We start from the raw sequence: 25,325 nt of genomic DNA, 5'->3' as shown, positions 1-25,325 counted from the left end.
GGTCGCTGTTGTCCGTTGGGGCTCTAAGCTCCTCTTGCTGCTGATCATACCTTTAGCGTTGATACCTCTGGTTCAACGGGACTTCCTCTTTTTTTCTTGTCACCCATCCTCCTTCCGCTCCTGGGTCACTTTCCATTGACCCTGTGTTCGCGGGGAAGTCTCGGGGTTGGGTGTTGGTTTGGTTGCTTTCCTTGACTCTCCCTTCCTGCTCTTTGCCCTCCTCCTCCTCCTGGTCTTTGGCTCTTTTGCGGGGGTCCACGGCGGGGGTGGAGGGGTCTGGCCTCCTTTGGGGCAGCCATGACTGCTGCTCTGTTCTCCTGCATCACATCGCCTCTTGCTACCTGCGTATTGCTGTGTCTGCGGTTTGGGCAGGTCTTGTACAAGTGACCAGCCTCTCCACACAGGTTGCAGCACTTGGCCTCTTGACAGTCCAGTGTCTGGTGGCCCTCCTTCCTGCAGATCACCGCCTTGCAGGAGGCCGTCTCATGCCCAGGTTTGCCGCAGGATCGACCCACTCTGGGCTGTCCTGGCACACTGCGTACCCATGACTCGTCCCAATCGTGAAACTTGACGGGAGGTGGATGATGTTTCCGACGGCATCCGCCCTCAGCCTCGCCTTGATGTTCCTCTTGCTGGTCCAGATCCCGTGCATGTCCTGGATGTCGATGTCCGATCCGCTCCGTCCATGCATCTCTTGAGGAACGTCAGCACATGGACACTTGTGGGTTGAACACGTGGACTGTTAGCGTCCTTTCCTTCTCCTGCGGGAGCGCGAAGAGTAGTTGTGCAGTGTGGAGCGACAACAGCGCTTCCTTCTCCTTGAAGACCTGGACCATCTTCAGGCATCCTTCGACATCTTTGAAGGTCATGTTGAAGCATCCGCTCCTCAGGAAGTCCTGCAGGCAGAAGATGTACGTGGCCTTGAATCCACAGACTTCGAGAAGAACCTTCCTCGTGAAGATGTTCCGCTGCCACGGCAAGGTTCCTTCACCCGCCCTCGCGGTCAGCCTGACGATGTTGCGCATTCCGTGCCCAGGTGCTCGGGAAGTTCTGGCTGCCATGTCCGCTGCAAAGAAAAGCATTTTCAACTTACTGGAAAAAGGTGTTAGATCGGTCTCCGGCCAGCATTGAGATCCACCTCTATGTCAGCAAAGGGTTATAGCTGTTTCTACTCGTCCTGGGGAAATCTGCCTTCTGGATCACAGACTCTTCCCTCCCATTCAGCTGTTTATAGCCAGGAACGAGGGTGCCTCCAACATGCTTACTTTGTCACTGTAAGTGCTGCTGCCTCCGAAGGTGATGGTGAAAACCATCTCATTAGGTTTCTCTTGTAATCTCTGGAGGGAGCAGCACAATCTTATTTATCTTGCAGCACTGTATGTTAAAAGCAGTGTATGAAGCATTTATCTTCACTTTTCCTGGTCTGGAAGACTATTAGAAATTTCTGTTGATCTCATGGAATTATGTATATTATTGGGTTTTAAGTTGATTCCGTGAAAGGAAGTAACTCTATGGGTTACCATTATCGACTGGGTGTGTAGCTATACAGTTCCCTCTGTGGCCTTTCATTTTAGTTATTAGCAGGTAATAGAGTTGCCAGCAGCCCTATGGTATTACATCCAAGCGGCCACCTTTCATGAGCTAGTAAGATTAAAAAAAAACAGATGTTTTATCAATAAATTAAGAACAAGAGGATAGCTAAGGAAAAAGTGGGACCTATCAGGGATGATGAGGGTAACTTGTGTGTAGAAGCAGAGGATGTGGGTCGGGTTTTAAATGAATACTTTGTCTCCGTATTCACAAAGGAAAGGGACGATCTGGATGTAGTAGTTAAAGAGGAGAGGTGTGAAATATTGGATAAGGTAAACATAACGAGAGAGGAAGTACTAGAGGGACTGGAATCCTTGAAAGTTGATAAGTCACCAGGGCCGGATGGATTGTTTCCTAGGTTGTTGAAGGAAGCCATGGAGGAAATAGCGGATGCTCTAAGGATCATTTTCCAATCCTCACCAGATACAGAGGAGGTACCGGAGGACTGGAAGACTGCAAACTTAGTACCATAGTTTAAAAAGGGTATGAGGGAAAGGCCGAACAATTATAGGCCGGTCAGTCTTACCTTGGTGGTGGGCAAACTATTAGAATCAATACTGAGAGATAGGATAAACTGTCACTTGGAAAAGCATGGTTCAGTCAGGGATAGTGAGCATGGATTTGTTCAGGGAAGGTCGTGCCTTACAAATCTGATTGAATTCTTTGAGGAAGTGACAAGGAGGGTTGATGAGGGGAGTGCAGTGGATGTTGTCTACATGGATTTTAGTAAGGCATTTGACAAGGTCCCACATGACAGACTGGTCAGAAAGGTAAAAGCCCATAGGATACAGGGAAATGTAGTGAATTGGATCCAAAATTGGCTCAGTAACAGGAAAGAAAGGGTAAAAGTCGATGGATGTCTTTGCGAATGGAAATCCGTTTCCAATGGTGTGCCACAGGGCTCAGTGTTGGGTCCCTTACTGTTTGTAGTATATATTAAAGATTTGGACTTGAATATAGGGGGCATGATTGGCAAATTTGCAGATGACACAAAAATTGGCTGTGTAGTTGATCGTGAAGATGATAGATGTAGACTCCAGGAAGATATCAATGGTTGGAGAAGTGGGCGGAAAAGTGACAAATGGAGTTCAACCCGGAGAAGTGTGAGTTAATGCACTTAGGGAGGGAAAACACTAAAAGGGAATACGCAGTAAACGGGAATATATTGAGAGGGGTAGAGGAAGTGAGAGACCTTGGAGTGCATGTGCACAGGTCCCTGAATGTGGCAGTACAGGTAGATAAGGTTGTGAAGAAGGCATACGGAATGGTCTCCATTATTAGCCGAGGTGTAGAAATCAAAAGCAGGGATATAATGATGGAACTGTATAAAACGCTGGTAAGGCCACAGCTGGAATATTGTGCGCAGTTCTTGTCACCACATTATAGGAAGGATGTAATTGCTCTGGAGAGAGTGCAGGTGAAGATTTACAAGAATGTTGCCAGGGCTTGAAAATTGCAGCTATGAGGAGAGATTGGATAGGCTGGGGTTGTTTTCCTTGGAGCAGAGGAGGCTGAGGGGAGACTTGATTGAGGTGTACAAAATTATGAGGGGCCTAGATAGAGTAGACAGGGAAGTACCTGTTTCCCCTAGCGGAGAGTTCAAGAACTAGATTTAAGCTGATTGGCGGAAGGATTAGAGGGGACATGAGGAAAAACATTTTTACCCAGAGGGTGGTGGGTGTATGGAATTCGCTGCCCGAATTGGTGGTAGAGGCAGGGACCCTCAACTCTTTTAAAAAGTACCTGGACCTGCACCTACAGTGCTGTAAGCTGCAGAGCTACGGACCGGGTGCTGGAAGGTTCGATTAGAAGGGGCACCTGGTTGTTTTTCAAGCCGGTGCAGACACGATGGGCCGAATGGCCCCCTTCTGTGCTGTATCTTTTCTATGGTTCTATGATTTTAGACAATGAATGGACCTCTCAGCCGAGCCTGACCCTTTCCTCACATGTGTCTACACATGCATTTTCCATCAGGAATCATTGGATAGTGACCAGCAGGATTAACCATTGCTGTTTTTCTTACTTTGTTCAATTTCCCTTCCCTCCCCTTATCCTGGGAACTAACAACATCTCATTGCCAGTGCAGCTCAGATCCTTTAACTCAGCATTGAATAAGGACTGAACCCCATACCACACATTCTGTTAAACAAAATAAAGCAGACATTTGATGGTGTCTGTCGCCATTGGGGAGCTCCACCTTAATTCATCACAGTTTAGCTTTTGTTATAATTTACCTCTTTAGATCAGTAACCAGCAATTTCAGGCAACAACTTTGGAGTGGGGATATTGCTCACTAATTTTATGCTGGGGATGAGGTGGGGTGGTCAGAGTCTAAAATGACTTCCAGTTCAGGTAGCATGCTGAACCACAAAGTGAAGGGACACAGGCTTCTCCCCATAGAAAGAAAAAATAAAACTATAGGACTAATAGTTCTATAAAATATTGATCCCTTTCATTTGCTGTATGGAAGTTAGCATTCTCTTGTCTTTTTTTTTCTCATCGAATTCTTCAGTAGAGTACAGTTACACAGGTCAAATCACCATTCAGTTTGTCGGGGTATTTGTTACCCTGCAGTACATCCTGCCACCCCCGATGACATGGTCATTATTCTCGTGAGAATGTTTAGTGCTGGCAGATTGACATCACCCGAGCCCAGTTCTATCCTCACCTCGTGTGCATGTAATCATTCTTGTGTCTTCAGTTGGGTATATGTGTAGTTATCAGGAATTGAAATCCTTGCTGTTTTTCCCTTCCTTTCTTCCTTAACCCAAGGGCACTGTGGCCAAATGTAGTATCCCTATTGCTGCCCTGGCTGAGAGCTAAATAAGCACAGATTTAGGATTGAACTTGGGACTTCCTGGTGTGTATAGCTCTGAGAAGGAAACTTTTAAGCCATCGGCGCAGCTCCTTTACCCTCTTTCACTGGAGATCAATAAAAGGAAGAGGGACTAGCACTGAATCCTAGCTACGTTAGCTTCCCACAATTAGGAAGGGGATGCATGGAAACTCTGCTAGGATTTGCAGGTGAAGGGGAAACAGGCCACTGATGACCCTGGGACTTATTATGAGTACAGTATTGCTGCTTTAGAGTGGCATTACCGAAAGAAATTGATCAGTGGTCTCGTGGAAACTGATTACAATTGAGTTTTCCCTTCCCTCCCTATTCTGGTACCAGCTGATACTACAGCAGAGACAAAACAGGATAACACGTTCCTGATCAATTTCCAAGATTAGCTAAGGGTGATCGATGTTCTGTGGAGCTGAGGTACTAGTTACAATTCAGGCTTTCTCCCATTTTTTTCCTTCATTTTCAGTGAATTGAATTTGCATCCCATCTGATCCAAAACTTGCAACCTTTTGCATGTCCTGAATGGGAGTGGCATGCCACAGGATTAACAGTTCTTTTTACTGAAAGAGTTTGCATGATGTACTTCTGTTCTCTCTAATAGGTGGAAGACTACTGCACTGCCACACCATTTCATATATTACATCAGTGAATACACATAAAAAAATCAGGCAAAGGTGAATCCAAAGAGCTTCTACAAATACATAAAGGGCAAAAGGGTAACTAGGGAGAGAGTAGGGCCTCTTAAGGATCAACAAGGTCATCTATGTGCGGAACCACAAGAAATGGGTGAGATCCTGAATGAATATTTCACATCGGTATTTACGGTTGAGAAAGGCATGGATGTTAGGGAACTTGGGGAAATAAATAGTGATGTCTTGAGGAGTGTACATATTACAGAGAGGGAGGTGCTGGAAGTCTTAACGCGCATCAAGGTAGATAAATCTCTGGGACCTGATGAAATGTATCCCAGGACGTTATGGGAGGTTAGGGAGGAAATTGCGGGTCCCCTAGCAGAGATATTTGAATCATCCACCGCTACAGGTGAGGTGCCTGAAGATTGGAGGGTAGCAAATGTTGTGCCTTTGTTTAAGAAGGGCGGCAGGGAAAAGCCTGGGAACTACAGACCAGTGAGCCTGACATCTGTAGTGGGTAAGTTGTTAGAGGGTATTCTGAGAGACAGGATCTACAGGCATTTGGAGAGGCAGGGACTAATTAGGAACAGTCAGCATGGTTTTGTGAGAGGAAAATCATGTCTCACGAATTTGATTGAGTTTTTTGAAGGGGTAACCAAGAAGATAGATGAGGGCTGTGCAGTAGACGTGGTCTACATGGACTTCAGCAAAGCATTTGACAAGGTACCGCATGGTAGGTTGTTACATAAGGTTAAATCTCATGGGATCCAAGGTGAGGTAGCCAATTGGATACAAAATTGGCTTGACGACAGAAGACAGAGGGTGGTTGTAGAGGGTTGTTTTTCAAACTGGATGCCTGTGTCCAGCGGTGTGCCTCAGGGATCGGTGCTGGGTCCGCTGTTGTTTGTTATTTATATTAATGATTTGGATGAGAATTTAGGAGGCATGGTTAGTAAGTTTGCAGATGACACCAAGATTGGTGGCATTGTGGACAGTGAAGAAGGTTATCTGGGATTGCAACGGGATCTTGATCAATTGGGCCAGTGGACCGATGAATGGCAGATGGAGTTTAATTTAGATAAATGTGAGGTGATGCATTTTGGTAGATCGAATCGGGCCAGGACCTACTCCGTTAATGGTAGGGCGTTGGGGAGAGTTATAGAACAAAGAGATCTAGGAGTACAGATTCATAGCTCCTTGAAAGTGGAGTCAGAGGTGGATAGGGTGGTGAAGAAGGCATTCGGCATGCTTGGTTTCATTGGTCAGAACATTGAATGCAGGAGTTGGGATGTCTTGTTGAAGTTGTACAGGGCATTGGTGAGGCCACACTTGGAGTACTGTGTACAGTTCTGGTCACCCTATTATAGAAAGGATATTATTAAACTAGAAAGAGTGCAGAAAAGATTTACTAGGATGCTACCGGGACTTGATGGTTTGACTTACAGGGAGAGGTTAGACAGACTGGGACTTTTTTCCCTGGAGAGTAGGAGGTTAAGGGGTGATCTTATAGAAGTCTATAAAATAATGAGGGGCATAGATAAGGTCGATAGTCAAAATCTTTTCCCAAAGGTAGGGGAGTCTATAACGAGGGGGCATAGATTTAAGGTGAGAGGGGAGAGATAAAAAAGGGTCCAGAGGGGCAATTTTTTCACTCAAAGGGTGGTGAGTGTCTGGAACGAGCTGCCAGAGGCACTATTAGAGGCGGGTACAATTTTGTCTTTTAAAAAGCATTTGGACAGTTACATGGGTAAGATGGGTATAGAGGGATATGGGCCAAGTGCAGGCAATTGGGACTAGCTTAGTGGTATAAACTGGGCGACATGGACATGTTGGGCCGAAGGGCCTGTTTCCATGTTGTAACTTCTATGATTCTATGATTCTATAAGTACTTAATTGGCTGTAAAGCACTTTGGAATGTTCTGCGGTTGTGAAAGACGCTATGTAAATGCAAGTCTTTCTCTCTTTAACAAAGATTCAATCAGTCCATAAGATTTTAAAAATATCTTGAGTATATTTCTTACACTGCATGAACTGCATGATTTCCTTAGGTGTTTGTGGGTTAGGCAATCTCCTTGCCTTTTGTCATAGAGCTAAAATATGCCTTAGGACACAATCGAAACAAACCTGCAGATATAGCAAAAAGCCTATGTATATATCCCAGGCCAAGGCTTTTGACCAAGTACCAAGCAATATATCACGTGGAAACATACAATGGAATGAACATCTTGAGCAAATACACACTCTGGCCTTGCGTGTCCATTAATGATTTGATGAATCATAGTTGAATTAGCCCTAGTTAATGAACTTTACATCCTGCCCATTCTGTAGATCTCCAAGCACCAACAGGCCTTTTGTTTTGTGATCAGGTGGGTAAATAGGTTTGCAGTTTAAATGCTAGTTCATTCATAATTATTACCCTACATGTAACTAAAGTTATAAAAATAGCATCACATAATACTGAAATTTTATTATTTGAAGAGGGACAGAACTCTGTTTCCATCACAAGCTGAAAGGAATCATCTTGGCTAACATCAGCAAATGTCCGGCCCATACTGGCTTTCAGACATGGTACATGCTGTGGTTCATGGTGGAACAGTCTGATTATAAATTTTTAAGAAAAAATACGGTTGAGGATAGATGTAAATTCTATGTAATATATAGCACAGAAACAGGCCATTCAGCATGACTGGTCTATGCTGGTGTTTATGCTCCACAGGAGCCTCCTCCTGCTCTACTTCATCTAAACGTAGCAGCATACCCTCTACTCCTTTCTCCCTCATGTGCTTATCTAGCTTCCCCTTATACTCATCAGTTATAGTAACTTAACTTCAAATTTGCAGATGTTAAAAAGATTAACAGGACAGCTTCTTGAGCCTGCAACTGCTAGGCCCTTCTCGGTTAAGGTGCAGCCCTCTTCTGTTATGGCCTGTCTTCTCTTGCAAGCAGATACAAGATGACAAAATGTTGAGAGTTTAAAAGAGCGTAGACCTTGACATCCAAGTGGACACTCAGAATCTTGGCTTACGTGTAGGTCAATTAATATGTATCATGCTCCTATTTTTAGTTAGAGGCCTGTACACAACTGTACAGGACCAACTGTGACACAGTGGCATATTTCAAAGCCAGCTATAAAATTGGCTCTGCAGCAACATGAGTTATACATGTACAAAAGCTAATGTACATCAGATAATGGTTTTTCATGACGTTCAAGTGGTTTGTGATCAGTTCCACTTTGACCCTACATGTATGGAATTTTCTTCACTCATTCACAACAGCCAATATTTCTATTTGTGTGTAATTCTTTTGTGCTTCAGTGACTACGTGTGGGCTGTAAACCACAGATTTGTCATTTTGGAGGATCACTATCCCAATCTGATACTTGCAGTATGACCTCTTTTCTTGTGGCAAGATACTATAATATTGCTGTTCGAGATTTTGTTATTAGCCACTGTTTCTTTGAAAGTCTCATCTAGTTTAGCACTCTATTTGAAAAGTGTACCATTTTTCATTAATTACATAAAGATTCATCACCTGTATTAATCTTGGGGCACATTTCATGAGTGAGTTCAACATACTCAAGTTCTTTCAATTTTTTATCTCTGGGGATTTTGCATTTCAAGCGAGTTAAGACTTTTTTAGAATCTAGTTAAGACTGTCAGCAATAATTATGTGTTACTGCAATTTGCATTTTGTTCTTATTGAGAGCCTCAGGCTTTCCTCCCAATGTCTCTGAAATAGTGCTCTGATGTTTTTGTCATACGATCTTGTGCAGCTCTGAATGCTAAAATATCATTGATTATCAGAGTCCATCTAGGACTTCATGGAATTTTGCTGTAATACTTCCAGTGTTGATGAGATTCTAAATAGTATGTGTAGGAAAGTTCATCAATTAAATGTAGTTTGTTTACTGCTTTCCTCATCAAGAACTATTTGCCAGACTTTTGCATCAAAGACAGGGAAGACTTGTGTGTTGGCAAGTTTGTGTAATATCTTCAGTTGTTGGAAGCATTCCCTCTTGGCATTGATACATATGCAAATTTGATCAGAGTTTTCCTTATTGACCACTATCCTAGAGCTAAGTCATGGTATTGTGTCTCTAACTTTTTTCATTGTGCCCATTTTCTCTATAAGTTCTGGTTCTTTACCGGGTAACGTTAGGGGTACTCTTCTAGGCGTGTTACTGGTGGTACTTAATTTTATAGTCACCTGGCATGCAACTGAAATCATTAGTTACACCACTGTACTTGTGGCGAGCATGTTTATAGATAAAGTACTGGTAGCTTGATCTATCTTTTGCCTTTTCTCTTACCAGTCCTAGTTCCACTAGCTTTCTTGTGAATAATCATCTTACTAGCAGTTATTTACAGAATTTCCAAATATAAACAGTTTCCTGCTGGACGATGACCAGTTTCTTTTGCCTGTCTGGTTTCACTTTGTGCTTGGTGAACTATGCCTGTTTAACGGGCAATGATTTGTTTTTGAGCTGCATTTTGTGCTATTGCTTCCATGTTATGACTGGCTTGAAAGGTAATTTTAATGTAGTTGACCATGATGTTTTAAACCCAATCATTTTTTTTCTACTGTTATTTACAACAGATAATATACAGTTTATTTGGAGATACTTCCTCTGATCATTTTCTCTGTTGTGCATCATTATCTTTGGGTGCACATGTGATGAATAGGAGTTTCATCACATTTTGAAAAATAAAGTTTATATACTTTTTTATATACTTTTAATATCTATTTTTGATTTGTGATGGGTCACTTTGGTTTGTGCAAGATTCTTTTTTGGTTATATAGGCAAAGTAAAAAGAGTGAGCAAGCCCGTAACAGCACAACATTTGTTTATGCTCCAAAGACTTCTGAAGGGCATTTACAGTAGTGCACATTTATGAAAAGTCAGGTACTTGGTGTACAGTCATTCTGTTTTCTTGTAATGTTTTCATTCCCCTAGAAGTTACATTTGCAACGTTCTGTATTGACAATTTTGAAAGGACCACTTTTTTGGTCAACATTTCTAACGTAGTTGTATTCTCTTTCTCTCCACCCCCTGCAAAAGCAAATGTTATAAGGAATTAGTAATTTGCTTTAATACATTGTACTGGCTGCTGGAATGGGGAGAAGGGATGTAGCTTTAAAATAAAAGCAGAACATGCTGGAAATACATAAGTCAGTTATCATCTGTAAAGTGAGAAAGCAGGTCATTGACCTCTTAGGTGTGTAACCCATTATCAGGATTCTTTGTTCAAATGCAAGATCCAAGTAAGTGATGCTGACTGGAATTATCAATGTGATTTTTATTCCAACATGTGCTTGGTAAAAAGTCACTTGCCCTCTGCCACAGATTGCATTGAAATCACCTTTTTTTTCAATTTTTCTTTTAGCAAACCTGTAAGATGGAGTAGAAAAGCCTAAAATTCATCAACCACATCTCTCCTGAGTATTTTCAAACCTTTACACACGGGAACTTGTGATAAAAGTCCTTTCCTATTTCCAGTGTAAAGCCATTTGTCACAAGTTACTCTCTATTACAATCCCAGAGACCAATGTACCTGCCTTGAGCACAGCAGGAAATCTTAATATATTAGCTTATTGTAGCTGCCTATTTTCCCAGCCCTTGAGAATTACGAAATGTGTATATATGTTAAATACTTTGGGCTACTACTGAACATAATGTCCTAAAACATTTCACAAGAAGTTTGAATTCTGTGTATGTAGAATAACGGAAGATAAATGACAGGAATTTCTCATTAACATCCACAATACTGCTTCACTGATCTAAGAATAACATCCAATTGTTTTTAATATGGAAGTGCTCGTCTGAGAGGTAAAATGGAATCAGTTGGAAGTTGGTAAGTTTAGTGAATTCATGTAGACTCACGTATGTATAAACTTCCTTTGTATTCCGTTACCCCCAACTGGTGATGGGCACAATCATTTTACAACTGGTTGGATATTGATCTAAATACTTTTGGATCTTAAGATATCTTGAGACCATCCATCAGCAGCTTCTGCTGGTTGTCCCCTTCCCTTTTGCGCACTCTAGCCCTGATCTTGCATCCCTCTCTAATTCCCCTCATCTCCCCTCCTCCTATCCCAGCTCATCTTATTTACGAGCCCTACCTCCTGCTACCTTGACTCTATTCCCTCTATACTGCTGACTACCCAACTTCCCTTCCTTGCTGGCTGACATTTTACATAGTTACCTCTCCTTTTCAAAACCACTGTCATCAAAAAAAAAACTTGACCTCCTCTGTCCTTGCAAATTACCACCCCATCTCCATCCTCCCTTTTCTGTCCAGTGTCCTTGAATGTGTTATCGCCTCCCAAATCTATGCCCAACTTTCCTGCAACTCCATGTTTGAATCGGGTTCCCCCTTTGTCACAGCACTAAAACGGTCCTAATCAAAATCACAGCTACATCCTCTCTGACAGAGACCATGACCATGGTGCATTTTCCATCTGAAACCTCCTCAACCTCTCCGCAGCCTTTGACACATTTAACCACATCTCGCCTCTGTTGTCCAGCGCAAAAGGACAGTCCTACTGAGTCACCTCTAGACTCAACTGTTCCACTGCTCTGCCAGCCAGTCTCCCACGCTCCATAAGCTTCAGCTCATCCAAAGCTCTACTGTCCGTATCCTAGCCTGCACCAAGTCCTATCCACCCATCACTCCTGTCTTCGCTGACCTACATTAGCTGCCAGACCTTCAAAGTCTTCAATTTAAAATTCTCATCCTTGTGTTTAATTCTCTTCATGGCCTCACCCCTCTCTATCTCTGTAACCTCCTCCCAGCCCTATAACCCCCCCCTACCCATTGCCTGCAGTATTAAAAATGTAGACAGCTCTTGTCTGGTGAACTGGGGTTGCTAGTGCTTTTGCATGGCTATGGGAAATCAACTTCCCATTGGTGCCCAGTATTGTCTTGAATTATTTGCAAATTGATTTTTCTAGCAAAAGTAACATACACAAAATCATTATATAAAGTAACATTCAAGGACCTTTTAAAATCATTGAAAGCTTTTACGGTTATTAAATCACCACACAATGCTACACCAAACCAAAATGAAACTGAGCACCTCAGCTAAAAAAAATTGACACTTATCTAACCATTTTCTCCTACATAAAACTTTAGACTTTTTTCTGTTTCTGGATATACTGACTGGAATTTTCTGCTTTTGTGGATCATGGCACATCCTCAGCTAGGTGGAAGTTCCACAAGGATTCGCCAGAAACCTCGGCCAGTTTTCTGGGGTCAGTGTAATTTGCATTTTTGAGGTATTAACTGACTGAGGTGGGTCTTCTCTAGTGTGGCCAGTGGGCCTCTATGCTGTTCAAAATAAATATTTTCCTTTTCTAACTTTCTTCTTTAAAAAGGCACTGCACCCCATCTAATCAGAGATTTTAATTTTTATATACCCTGTCAACCATCCACAGCAACGCTGGACTCTAGGGGCTCCTTAAAACCTACCTCTTTGACCAAGCTTTTGGTCACCTGTCGTAATTCCTCCTTACGTGGCTCGGTGTCAAATTTTGTTTGATAACACTCCTGTGAAGCGCCTTGGGATGTTTCACTATGTTAAAGGCGCTATTTAAATGCAAGTTGTTGTTGAATTGCAACATTTTTTATGATGATTCATTGAGCGTTCTGTCAATAAACAATTTAAAGGTAGAACCTGGAATTATAACAATCAATTGGCACAGCCCAGGTAATGTGTCCAGGACAACTTTTTATTAGTCATCATCAACCTAGTTAATTTCCAAGAGATTCAGTAACCTTCCTGTTTTTACATTAGTTGTTCAGAAGCAGGAGAGTTAAGTGCATTGAAAGATATGACCTCAGATTAAGAAAAAAGTTATGACGATTCCTCTTCCCTGTTGACTGTTGCTGTTGTTTGCCATTTATGAATGAAGAAGCAGACTAAAGACTATAAATAACTTTCTCTTGAGGGCTATGTATGGAAATGCTTAAAATATCCAACTGTGGTGCCAGATGTGCAGATTCCTTGTTTTTCATTGCTTTGTAGAGGTATCTACCATCCTGTTCTTCCTTTACAGTATGAAATACTTCCAAAGCTTTTTTTAAAAAAAAGTCAAAAGGACGGTAGCTTTAACTGCAGCTGAGTTTTTAAAGTTCTGAATATTAAATGTGAGGTTAATTATAAGAGAAACCACACTTTTTGCAAAGGTATAGCTATATGTCTGGGTCAAAAAGTAATGATAGACAGTAAATCAAACCTTATAATCGCTGCCAAAAAAAGCAATTCCAAAAATATATCAACATTCCTTTGGTCATGCTTTTTCCCTGTCCTTTGAATATTTTTGTTTGCATAAGTGTTAATTACTTACCTGGACAGACATACTTGCAGGAGTTGCTCAACCCGATGACTTCAAGGAGTTAAATTGAAATCTCACAGCCCAGGGTTAATCCAACTCTCACCCCAAGTTCTTCCAAGCCAATTTTCCTGTTATGAACAAGAGAAATGTTAAAATGTGCATTGGGGATAGGGGAGGGCATAACAGCAGTCTATACTGTAGCTAACTGATACAACTCTACTAAAATCCAGCATGCCTAGGTAAAGAGGTATTCTGTGCCCCCTCCACCTGGCCAAAATTCTAATGGTCCTCCTTTGTTGAACAAAAAACATTTCAAAGAAAAATATACCTTCAACTCCAGTAAACTCTAAACTAGTGTTTGCATTCAGATTGCACGAAATATTCTCAAACTAGTTAGAAAGAAAGAACTTGCATTCATATGGTGCCTTTTCATGATATCCCAAAGTATTCACAGCCAATTAAATACTTTAGATGTGTAGTCATTGTTGTAATGTAGGGAATTGCAGCTGCCAATTTGCACACAAGGTCCCACAAACAGCAATAAGATGAATAACCAGTTAATCTGTTTTGGTGATGTTGGTTGAGGGATAAATGTTGATCGGAACATTAGGAGAACTCCCCTATTCTTTGAATAGTGCTGTGTGATCTTTTATGGCCACCTGAGAGGATAGGTAAGGCCTCAGTTTAACGTCTCATCTGAAAGATGGCACCTGTGCCCGTGCAGCACTCCCTCGGTACTGCTCTGAATGGTCAGCCTAGATTCTGTGCTCAAATCTCGAGTGGGCCTTGAACCACAACTTTCTAATTCATGGGTAAGCATGCTACCACTGAGCCAAGGCTGAAGCCTTAGTTGTAACCTAGAACGGGGTTTCTAATGTTTGCCACCGTTCCACTGCAGCATAAATACACTGCAAGTTGGGCGAATCACTGTTGTATCACATGATTGACTAGATTAAAAAAAGTTGCACTTTACTGATATTGAAAGTTACAGGTTATGTAATATTTCAAACTCTTTACCTACCATTTTTTAAAAAAAAACTTGCTTAAAATACAATGCCACTTATTTCCCATATTGGGTTTCCAGCTCTTGCTGAAGTTGCACTAAGGTTTTTTTCCGTGGTGGAATCTCCAATAACCAGTACCTGGAACAGGTGGTTGGCCATTTTGCTGTTGTCTGGGCCTAACCGACTTCACTTATAATTTCTGGTCACAGTACAAAAGTGCTTCATAAACATCCTGGAGGTTTACAGCACAGAGGAGGCCATTTGGCCCAGCATGGCTGTACTAACTCTATGCTAGGGCAATCCACAGCTAATCTCACTGCTCTCACCTTGGCCCGCTATCTTCCTCAGTTTTAAATGTTTATCCAAATTTCCCTTGGAAGATATGATGGTCAGCCATTCCCTGTGACCGAGCATTCCATGCTCCAACAAATCTGTGCAAAGAAACTTTTCTTAATCCCTCGCCTCACTCTCTTAGCAATAATTTTAAATTAACGAGCCCTTGTCATTGACTCCCCAACCACAGGAAAGTCTTTCTTTATTCACCGACCTTTCATAATTTTAAAAATCCTTATGAAATTTCACCATGGCTTTCTGTGGACTATCCTCTGGCTTTGTGTTTAGCATTTCCACGACTTCCATTTCAGCTGCTTCAACACCCAGCTGATTCTCTTTTGCTTTTTTTGTTCTTTGCTGAGTGCTTAGCAGTTTTTGCCTTTGTGCCATTGATCTTCACTATTAGAAATCTAAATAGTTCAACTAGCTTGATTGATTATCATCAATTGTTGATTTTTCTTTCCACAAATGCAGCAAAAACACTTTGCCAATACACACTCTACTTCACCCTCGATAACTCACTCTTCAATACTCACTTTATCAACCCAAGTACCTCCTAAATCCTTGCAAACCTAGCATTCCCCTGCTCAAACAGATCCTCTCACTTACTATGACAATTATAAAGCTTTTTTTTGTCTATGATGGATTATTTATTGGATTCTTTCTTGCTGATCACACCACACACAGGGTTCATCTTGGTTACTGCTAGCTGGTTCTGTAGGCTGCAGAGACTACACGTTCCAGACTGATTGATATACACACTTCAGGAGAAAACAGCAACTGAAGGCCTTGCTTTGTTGCATTGATTGGTGCAGATGCGTTTGGGTTTGGGAGGGGTGGGGAGGTGGTTCAAATGGGTCAGTAGATAAAACCATTCAATTCAAATGCAAACATCCAGTGCAAGGTGCTTAAGGTACATGTTTGTTTGACAGCTGTGTTTGTGTGAGTAAACTCCATTTTATATCTTGTAAATTGACCACCTCATCTAGTTATGAGAGATACAGGGGTCGATATTATTACACTGATTGGTGCGTTGGCAGGATCTTCAGCCTGCCCACTTGTCTCTGCCACTAACTCACTGTATTTTCTTGGATTGTCTCTCATTACTTATGTGGGGCATATTTACAGTGATAAAAACTGCTGGTCATTGGCTTACTGCAGCTGAGAGGGAGGGAAATCAAGTTGTGCTACAGCTGATTAAAGAGCCACACACTGTGAGAACTCTGCAATGCAGCACAGGCACTGGAAGACTGCAAGAATGATTGAAGGAGGAGCAGCCTTAGGTGTTCAGCAGCAGGAAGAGCCCCCAGATTTTCTGATGCACTCACGGATGTTTTACTCGCTGAAGTGAGAGTGAGAAGGAATGGCCTCCTGGGGCCTGAGAACAAAAAGCCCCATAAGAGATGGTACAAACATTATGGAGGGAGATGCAGAGGCAGTCGGTACAACCTCCAACACCCCATAGCACAGTGCAGGAAGAGGTTTAATAACCTCATCAGGTTGGCCAAGATAAGTGAAGGCACTGTTACCCATGCACATCTGGTAAGAATGATGGAGGCATGATTCTTCCTCAAAATCAAAAGCAAAATACTGCAGATGCTGGAAATCTGAAATAAAAACAAAAAGTGCTGGAGAAGCTCAGCAAGTCAGGCAGCATCTGTGGAGAAAGAAACAGAGTTAACGTTTCAGGTTGAAGACCTTTGGTCAGAACTACTGATTCTTCCTCCTTGCCTATCATTTCCTCTCTGTTATTAATAGGGTGAAAGGAAACCTGCACTATTCACAAGCAGCACACTTCTGTTTAAACTCACATTACCTGCCATAAGGCGTTGTTAGTCTTGAAGGAGAGGTGTTTAATCATGATCTAGATAGAGATAGGGGGGTGAAGTGTAATTGCCACTCAGATTCCTTACTGTGCTTTGCCCTTGCAAAGCAAAAAGTTGAACACAAACCAGAGATGACAAAATGCAACTTGAAGAGGAACAACCCACTTTCTGAATTTTGAGTGCAAGCAAGTAGGAAACTTTGCAGGTTATTGGAAGGCACACTGGTGTGGCTGCAGGAGATGAGGAAATGGGAGGTAAAGCACCAACAGCAGGTTGGTGGAGATAGGGCAAAGGAGGGCAGTTGGTTTCAGCTTCATGCGGAATATTTAAATTGGCAACGAGTCAGCCACTATTTCTTCAGAGTCCTGTGATTATTTACACAGCTATAGAAACGTTTGCACAGGTTCCTCCAAGCCATCTAGGTGATGGCTTGGAGGAACCTGTCAGAGCAGCTGCTGTGCAAGTCCTGCCCCATCTGTACCAACTCAGTCATGGCATCTTGCCTGCTTCAGCGCCAGCCAGAGACACTCAGGCATAAGTAGTTTGTGAATCAGAGGTCTGCACAGGGTGAAGCACTGAGCACAAATGAGCATGAGGACCTGGGAATGGAAGAAGGGGAAACTGTTCCTTCGTGGCGGGTGGAGAAATATCTGCCCCTGGTTGACGAGATTAGGTCTTAGGGGTCTAGTTTTGATCAGGGAGAATCGATCACATGTGCAGGCAGTGGAGACCGTTTTCACACCTATGGTTCAGATAATGGATAAGCGGGAGGTGTTCACTACACTCGCCTCCAACACTTCAGAATTTCAAAGATCTGCTCTATCGCACTTTTTGTAGTCCCGTGGGCATTATTCTATTTGTTCTCCCACTCTCTGTGGATGCTGTACTGGAGGGATTAGGCTTGACTGCAGAGGGTATCCTTGATCACTAGTTAACCATCCTGATGCATGGTTTGGAGTAATGAAGACAGCTAAGATGGATTGTTGCATGATAAAAAGCAACATGGTAACTTCTTGGGTAATGGGCGTTAACATGCAAGACAAAATGATTTGCATGATACTTGCTGGATGTTGATAGAATGAGAGTCTTTCTATTGATATTGGGGGGGATTGTCATATGGTGCTTTTGAAGGTCATGTGTACCATCAATTTCTCCCTGCATCTGTGGGAATTCTACCAGGCTATTGAATTGAGTTTCTTCATTTGTTTTGCAAGTTCCATTGAGAAGGTAATGAACAGCATCACCCACTAGAAAACAACCTGTGATCTTTATACAGTGGTAAACTGCTCCCTGGAAAGATCCACATTGAAGTGGGCTGTAGTCTTCACCCAGCAACTGATCTAACCCCACAATAGTTTCCAGGGAAGTGCAATCTTCTGATATATTGAATAGCAGGGAATGCTAAGTAAGGTCTCCTAGGTCTGTAAACCCTGTGGAGTGGATATCACTGTGTTGGAAACAAGTGTCTTCTATGATGCCTCACTCTAAATTCTTCTAATCTAGCCTCTTCCATTTCTTCATTGTCCTCTTGCTTACAACAAAGGAAGAAAGGAGTTCCATTTCCTCAGTCCCAAATATAAATTAGTCCAGTACTCACTTTAAACATCAAGCGAACTCTTCACTGAAGCTTAAGAATGCACAGCAACAACGATTGATGTCCCAGTAAAGTTCTTCAAACATACAAAAGCTTAAACAATGGCATCCTCCATGCAGTATCTGCCTTAGGGCCACTCTTGTGCTGTTCATATCACTTGTATGGTGGCAGTGTTTCCTAACATCTGGTTAGGGGAGTAATTGGGGGAAATTGCAGGATTGTTTGGCTATGCCCACCTGCCCCCATTTATATGTGGCAGGCAGGCACTCAAGACTGGTGGTCTTTTGAAGAGGAGACTTTTGGTGCCATTTCTTGGGTTGGGATTGTCGCAGTAAAGAACACCACTGCATGTTACTCATTTTTGTGCCTCAAGACTGCCCAAAAATGGCCGGTTTTCCCAAGGAAAATCAAGCCCACAGCTTTTAATGCTCTTTTGATCTTGGATATCAATCATAAAAGGAATTTTACATTGTATAATCCCCTCTCCTAATAAAAAAAATCACATCTCCTAACTTACCATGAGCAGTGCCATGGGAGATTTGCTGATATAAATGATAAACCTTGCACAGAGTATGCATCTCGCCTTAAATAGGAATGTCACTCCTTAAATAGGATTTGCAGGCATAAATGACCAGGATCTGTTCAGTTAACAATTCTGATTTGCTCAAATATCTGATTGTTACCACTGCTAGTCAGGGATGAGGACCCAGCAATCATGAAATCAAACAATTAAATAGTTTTTTCAAAGTGGTTTCATGACTGTTGCTTTCAAACCAAAAGTTGCTATATTACAATTTATATAACAATCAACATTAAAAAAACAAAACTCTTAAAAGCATCGCTAAAAATCTTAACTGCCCCTAGGGGAGTGAAGTTGCAGCTGCAGCTGGATGAGTATGCATTACCTGCGAGCAAAGCCATAGAATCTTAAAGCACAGAAGGTCGTTCGGCTCATCATGCCTCTGCCGGCTCTTTAAAAGAGCTGTCCCATTTAGTCCCACACCTCAGCTTTTACCCCATAACCTTGCAAATTAGTCCTCTTCAAGTACATGTCCAATTATCTTTTGAAAGTTCCTGTGGAATCTGCTTTCACCACCCTTTCAGGTGATGCATTCCAGATCTTAGCAACCCCCTGTGGGGAAAAAAAATTCTCCTAATTTCCTCTCTAGTTCTTTTGCCAATTATTTTAAATCTATGACCTCTGGTTACTGACCCACTTGCCAGAGGAAACAGTTTCTCTCTCTACTTGCTCTATCAAAACCCCTCATAATTTTGAAATCTCTATTGGGTATCTGCTTAACCTTCTCTGCTCTAAGGAGAACAATCCCAGCTTCTCCCATCTCACCACATAACTGAAGTCCCTTATCCTTGATATCATCCTGGTAAACCTCCTATGAGCCCTCCCCAAAGCCTTGACATCCTTCCTAAAGTGTGGTGCACAGAATTGTACACAATATTCCAGCTGAGGCCTAACCAGTGATTTGTAAAGGTTTAGTATGACCTCCTTGTTTTTATATTCAGTGCCCCTACTTACAAAGCCAAGTATCCCATATGCTTTCATAGCCACCTTCTCAACTTGCCCTGCCACCTTCAAAGATTTGTGAATATGCACCCCCGGGTCCCTCTGCTCTTGTACCCCCTTCAAAGTAATACCATTTAGATTATACTGTCTCTCCATGTTGTTCCTCCCAAAGTGCATCACTTCACACTTGCCCACATTAAATTGCATCTGCCATGTGCCTGCCCATTTCACCAGTCTGTTTATGACTTCCTGAAGTCTGCTACTATCCTCCTCACCTATTTTCTATGTTGCCAAGCTTTGTATCATCCATAAACTTCAAAATGATACTCCCTATCCTCAAGTCAAGGTCATTTTATATATAATAAGAAAAGCAATGGTTCTAATACGATCCTTGAGGGACCCCACTGCATACTTCCCTCCAGTCAGAAAAACATCTGCATACAGAAAAACTACTCTCTGCCTCCTCCTATCCCGTAGCCAATTACGTACCGAAGCTCCCTTTAATCCACGTGCTTCTATTTTCCGAATAAGTCAGTTATGTGGTACTTTATCAAATGCCTTTTGAAAGTCCATGCCAGATGTACTGGTTTGTTTTGAATTTTGTGAATGTAAAACCCAAGATTAATATTGTGTGTTTTGTATTTTTCTTGTGTTTCAGGATCCTGAAAGCAACCACCTGCAATTAAATGATAAATTGAGTTTTGCTGAAGTATGGAAACCAGAGGTGAGATGGACCACAGTATAAATAGAATGGCTGGCATGAAGACTGACGTGCTCAAATGGTGCAAATGTTGATAGTAAACCACAAAAGTGAAGCTTAAAATATTGACGACTTCTGACCTACAAGATCATGTAACAACTTAGTAACACATGATTTAAGTTAACTTCTATATATATTTATAATTGTGTAAGTCCTAGTTTTTTAAACTGTGATCTGAGCATTCTGACACGGTGCAATTTACATAGTAGTACTAAGATGAACCTACTGTCACTGAGACACCAATATCCTTGGTGAGATGGTTATGTCTGCCCACAGTAGGTTGAGAAGTATAGTTACTATGGGGAAAAAAATAAGTGTACACTATTTATAACATTTGTCAACATATTAAGAATGCGCTTGATTTTGCTGTAGTGGGGAGTGAAAATCTTCCTGCATATAGTTTATACTGGTGTTTTTTATTTCAGGGTTTTGGAAAATGGGGTTATTTCTTCTTGCAACCAAAGAGTAGTTACATTTTATTGACTTTTTCCAGGCATTTCTCTCCGGTGCCACACCACTCCCTTAAGTGAGACCATACTCCCATTGAACCAGATTATGACCTGACCAAGTGTTAACTTGGCTTAGTGGCAGCACTCCTGCCTATGAATTAGAAGATTGTAAATTGGACGCCTTGGACTTCATGTAATTTAGGCCAATACATCTGCGCAGTGCTGCCTTGCTAGAGATGCTATCTTCTGGATTATATGTTAACTTAAGGCCCATTTTACTTAGGAGGATGTAAAAGAAACCATGGCATTATTCTGGTGGGGAAAAAAAGCAGGAGATATCTTCCGGTATCCTGACCAACATTCCTTCTTCAGCCAGCATGACCAAATCAACTTTAATTGGCTGTTCATTGATTTGCTGTGTGTGGACCTTTCTATGTGCAAATTGACTGCCATGTTTCCCTACATAAATACAGTGATTACAACCAGTCTTTTACTTTAGAAGTGTAAAGTACTTTTGGATTGCCTGAGAATGTGATAAGCCACTATATAAATTCGTTTTTTCCCTTTTATTGTGTAATACGTGGTGATGTAATGCTGCTCAGATGTGGACCAGAAATCATTGCTTGTAATTAGATCATTGAATTGACATGGTCCCTCATGTTTTCCAGTCTTCAGATAGCAGAAAAATAAAAACTTGTATCAAATCCCAAGACTGAGTGCTACAACTACAAGTCAGGTTTATTAAAAGTATCGGAAAATCAATACAGCACTTTTCACTGGAATATAGAATATTTAAGTTACAGCCCCTCGGATATACGAAAATAAAGCCAGAGATAACACTTTTCTATCTCTTAGAACCTGCACTTGCTTCCGTAACATAAAACTTCTACATGAAGTTTTATCCAAACAATACAGCCTTTAGGTGTGCATCTCTTGTTGAAACAGGGAGAGAGGGTTGCATCTACATGTCATTGCCTGGGCACAGAGCTGTCAATCAATCACTTTCTCTTCTCCTCCCCACTACCAACAACAACAAAACTTGCATTTATGTAGTATTGTTAATGTATACAAACTTCCCAAGGCACTTTACAGAGGCATGGTCAGTCAAAAATTATAGGAGGGCTGACAAGAAGCTTGGTTAAAGAGGTGGGTTTTACGGAGTATCATAAAGGAGGGGAGGGAGGTGGATAGATAGAAAAGTTTAGGAAGGGAATTTCAGCATCTAGGGCCTAAACTGCTGAAAGGATGGCTGCCAATGATCAGGTGTATGGTGGGGATGATGCAGGTGAGAAACATAGAAAATAGGAGCAAGAGTAGGCCATTCGCCCCTTCGGGCCTACTCCGCCATTCAAAATTATCATGGCTGATCATCTAACTCAGTACCTGCTTTTTCCCCATATCCCTTGATCCCTTTAGCATTAAGAAATATATCTATCTCCTTCTTGAATACATCTAATGACTTGGTCTCCACTGCCTTCTGTGGTAGAGAATTCCACAGGTTCACCACCCTCTGAGTGAAGAAATTTCTCCTCATCTCAGTTCTAAATGGCATACCCCGTATCCTGAGACTGTGACCCCTGGTTCTGGACTCCCCAGCCATCGGGAACATCCTCCCTGCATCTAGTCTGTCTAGTCCTGTTAGAATTTTATATGTTTCGATGAGATCATCTCTCATTCTTCTAAACTCTAGTGAATATAGGCCTAGTGGACCCAATCTCTCCTCATACGTCAGTCCTGCCATCCCAGGAATCAGTCTGGTAAACCTTTGTTGCACTCCCTTCGTGGCAAGGACATCCTTCCTCAGGTAAGGAGACCAAAACTGCACACAATACTCCAGATATGGTCTCACCAAGGCCTTGTACAACTGCAGTAAGACGTCCCTGTTCCTGTACTCAAATCCTCTTGCAATGAATGCCAACGTTCCATTTGCCTTTCTAACTGCTCGCTGCACCTGAATGCTCGCTTTCAGCGACTGGTGTACAAGGACACCCAGGTCTCGTTGCATCTCCCCTTTTCCCAATCTATCACCATTCAGATAATAATCTGTCTTTCTGTTTTTACAACCAAAGTGGATAACCTCACATTTATCCACATTATACTGCATCTGCCATGTTCTTGCCCACTCACCCAACTTGTCTAAATCACATTGGAGCCTTTTTGCATCCTCCTCACAGCTCACATTCCACCCCAGCTTTGTGTCGTCTGCAAACTTGGAAATGTGACATTTAGTTCCGTCATCCAAATCATTGATATATATTGTGACTAACTGGGGCCCAAGCACTGATCCCTGCGGTACCCCACTAGTCACTGCCTGCCACCCGGAAAAAGACCCGTTTATTCCTATTCTCTGTTTCCTGTCTGTCAACCAATTCTCAATCCATGGGGCTAGAGTCAGAGGAACATAGTTTTTGGGGGTGGGAATGGGGGGAGAAGAGGAAAGAATAGTGGTAGTAGGCCTGGGGGAGGTTAGAGAGATAGGGAGGGATGAGGCCAAGAAGGATTTTAACCATGAGAATTTTAAATTGGAGGCGTTAGGGCACCAGGAGCCACTTTAGGTCAGCAAGGAGAGGAGTGTATGGGTGATTGGGACTTGGTGTGGAATAGGATATGGGCATCAGAGTTTTGAAAGAGCATGGAGGATAGGAAGCCAGCCAGTAGAGCATTGGAATAATCGAATCTGGAGATGATAAATGCACAGCTGAGGGGTTCGGCAGCACGTGAGGTGAGGCGGCGGTCGAGGCCCGCCATGTTATGTAGGTGGAAGTCAGTGGTCTTTGTGGTGGAGAGGATATGGGGGCGGAAGTTCAGCTTGGGGTTAAATATGTCCCCGAGATATCGAACAATTGTCTCCAACCAATGTTTTTTTTTAGTTCCAACCGGAGTTTATGGCAGGAGCCAAAGACAATGCTTTGGGCTTCCCCATGTTTAACTGGAGGATATTGCAGCTTGTCCGAGATTGGATGTTGGACAAGCAGATTGACAGTAGAGAGGCAGTGAAGGAGTCAGGAGAGATACAGTTGCATGTTATCAGCACCCTTATGGAAGCTGTCCCTATGTCTTTGGATGATTTTTTTTTTATTCGTTCATGGGATGTGGACGTCGCTGGCGAGGCCGGCATTTATTGCCCATCCCTAATTGCCCTTGAGAAGGTGGTGGTAAGCCGCCTTCTTGAACCGCTGCAGTCCATGTGGTGAAGGTTCTCCCACAGTGCTGTTAGGAAGGGAGTTCCAGGATTTTGACCCAGCGACGATGAAGGAACGGCGATATATTTCCAAGTTGTTGTCAAGGGGCATCAAAAAACGTGTCCACGGAACATCTTCCACCATGCAGACCAGGTTACTTGAGTCCAAGTGTTACAGGCCTTTGTGAAACATAAGTTACAAAGGCAACTGTAAGGCTTTAGCTTAACAGTTTCATAATAGATACGAGACTCCATTCATGCTTGATCCAATATCTTAATTGACGAATTTCAGAACAAAGCAAGCAGCCTAAATCTATAGGAGGGCTTGCTTCTCAGTGACAAGTTTTGTCTCCCCAAAGGGTTACCCAGGCTACAATCTAAATGGAGTAATATGTAGATTCTGTTAGCAGAAAACACATAAAAGTGGCTTAAAAACAGTCACCCCAAAAATCCACAGGGCCAGTTGCATCACTACAGCTGGGACTTCCATCCAACACTGCTGCCCAGCACTCACCCTTCGTAAAATATAGGGTCAGATCACTTCAGTATAAACTGGCATTGCTGGAGCGTAACTCCCATGTTACATGGGCGATCTGTGCTGGAGGGAGAGGATGGGGGTGGAAAATCTAGGAGCAGCTTTTAGAAACCAGGAACGGCGATATATTTCCAAGTTGTTGTCAAGGGGCACCAAAAAACGTGTCCACGGAACATCTTCCATCATGCAGACCAGGTTACTTGAGTCCAAGTGTTACAGGCAACTGTAAGGCTTTAGCTTAACAGTTTCATAATAGATACGAGTCTCCATTCATGCTTGATCCAGCAGCAAGCTGCAGGAGCAGCAGTTAAGTAGTGTCTGGAGGAAGAATACTGCACATTAGAGAGCTAATGATGGTGCTGTGATGTGTGTTATATTGAAGGAATTGGACTTGACCTTAAGGCAAGGGAAATGGAATAGTGGCAGTGGTGAAAAAGTTAAACAGACTTTATTGGTTAGTGGTATTTTGATTTTCCCCTTGCAGCCAGCACTGAGGAATCGTCCTGATATTCCACTCCATGCTTCTCTGCCTCCAAAGCAGCTGGGGCCACCTCCCCAGGAATCGCCATGTCCAGGCTTTTTAGATGGCAAAGTTGTGCAAGGCACAGCAAGCTACCACTGTCACTGTGGAGTATTTGCAGAGCCCCGTCTGATCAATCCAGACAATGAAGGCCCTCCCACTTTAAGACTCCTAGAGTTCACTCAAATGACAA

General features: G+C 42.4%; 1 protein-coding gene across 2 annotated transcripts in view; it reads left to right on the top strand.

The window, feature by feature from the left end:
- The window catches only part of b4galnt3b (beta-1,4-N-acetyl-galactosaminyl transferase 3b), a 133,180-nt gene that overhangs the window by 49,738 nt on the left and 58,117 nt on the right, over nucleotides 1-25,325 (top strand). For both annotated transcript variants that reach the window (XM_067999651.1, XM_067999650.1), the window contains exon 3: nucleotides 20,346-20,411. In XM_067999651.1, the coding sequence (XP_067855752.1) occupies nucleotides 20,346-20,411 (66 nt within the window). The remainder of the gene's footprint in view (nucleotides 1-20,345; nucleotides 20,412-25,325) is intronic.

Source organism: Heptranchias perlo, chromosome 18 (assembly GCF_035084215.1).
Source record: "Heptranchias perlo isolate sHepPer1 chromosome 18, sHepPer1.hap1, whole genome shotgun sequence".
NCBI classification, from domain to species: domain Eukaryota; kingdom Metazoa; phylum Chordata; class Chondrichthyes; order Hexanchiformes; family Hexanchidae; genus Heptranchias; species Heptranchias perlo.
The sequence above is the reverse complement of the archived record's forward strand: the minus strand, read 5'-3'. Positions and strand labels throughout refer to the sequence as shown.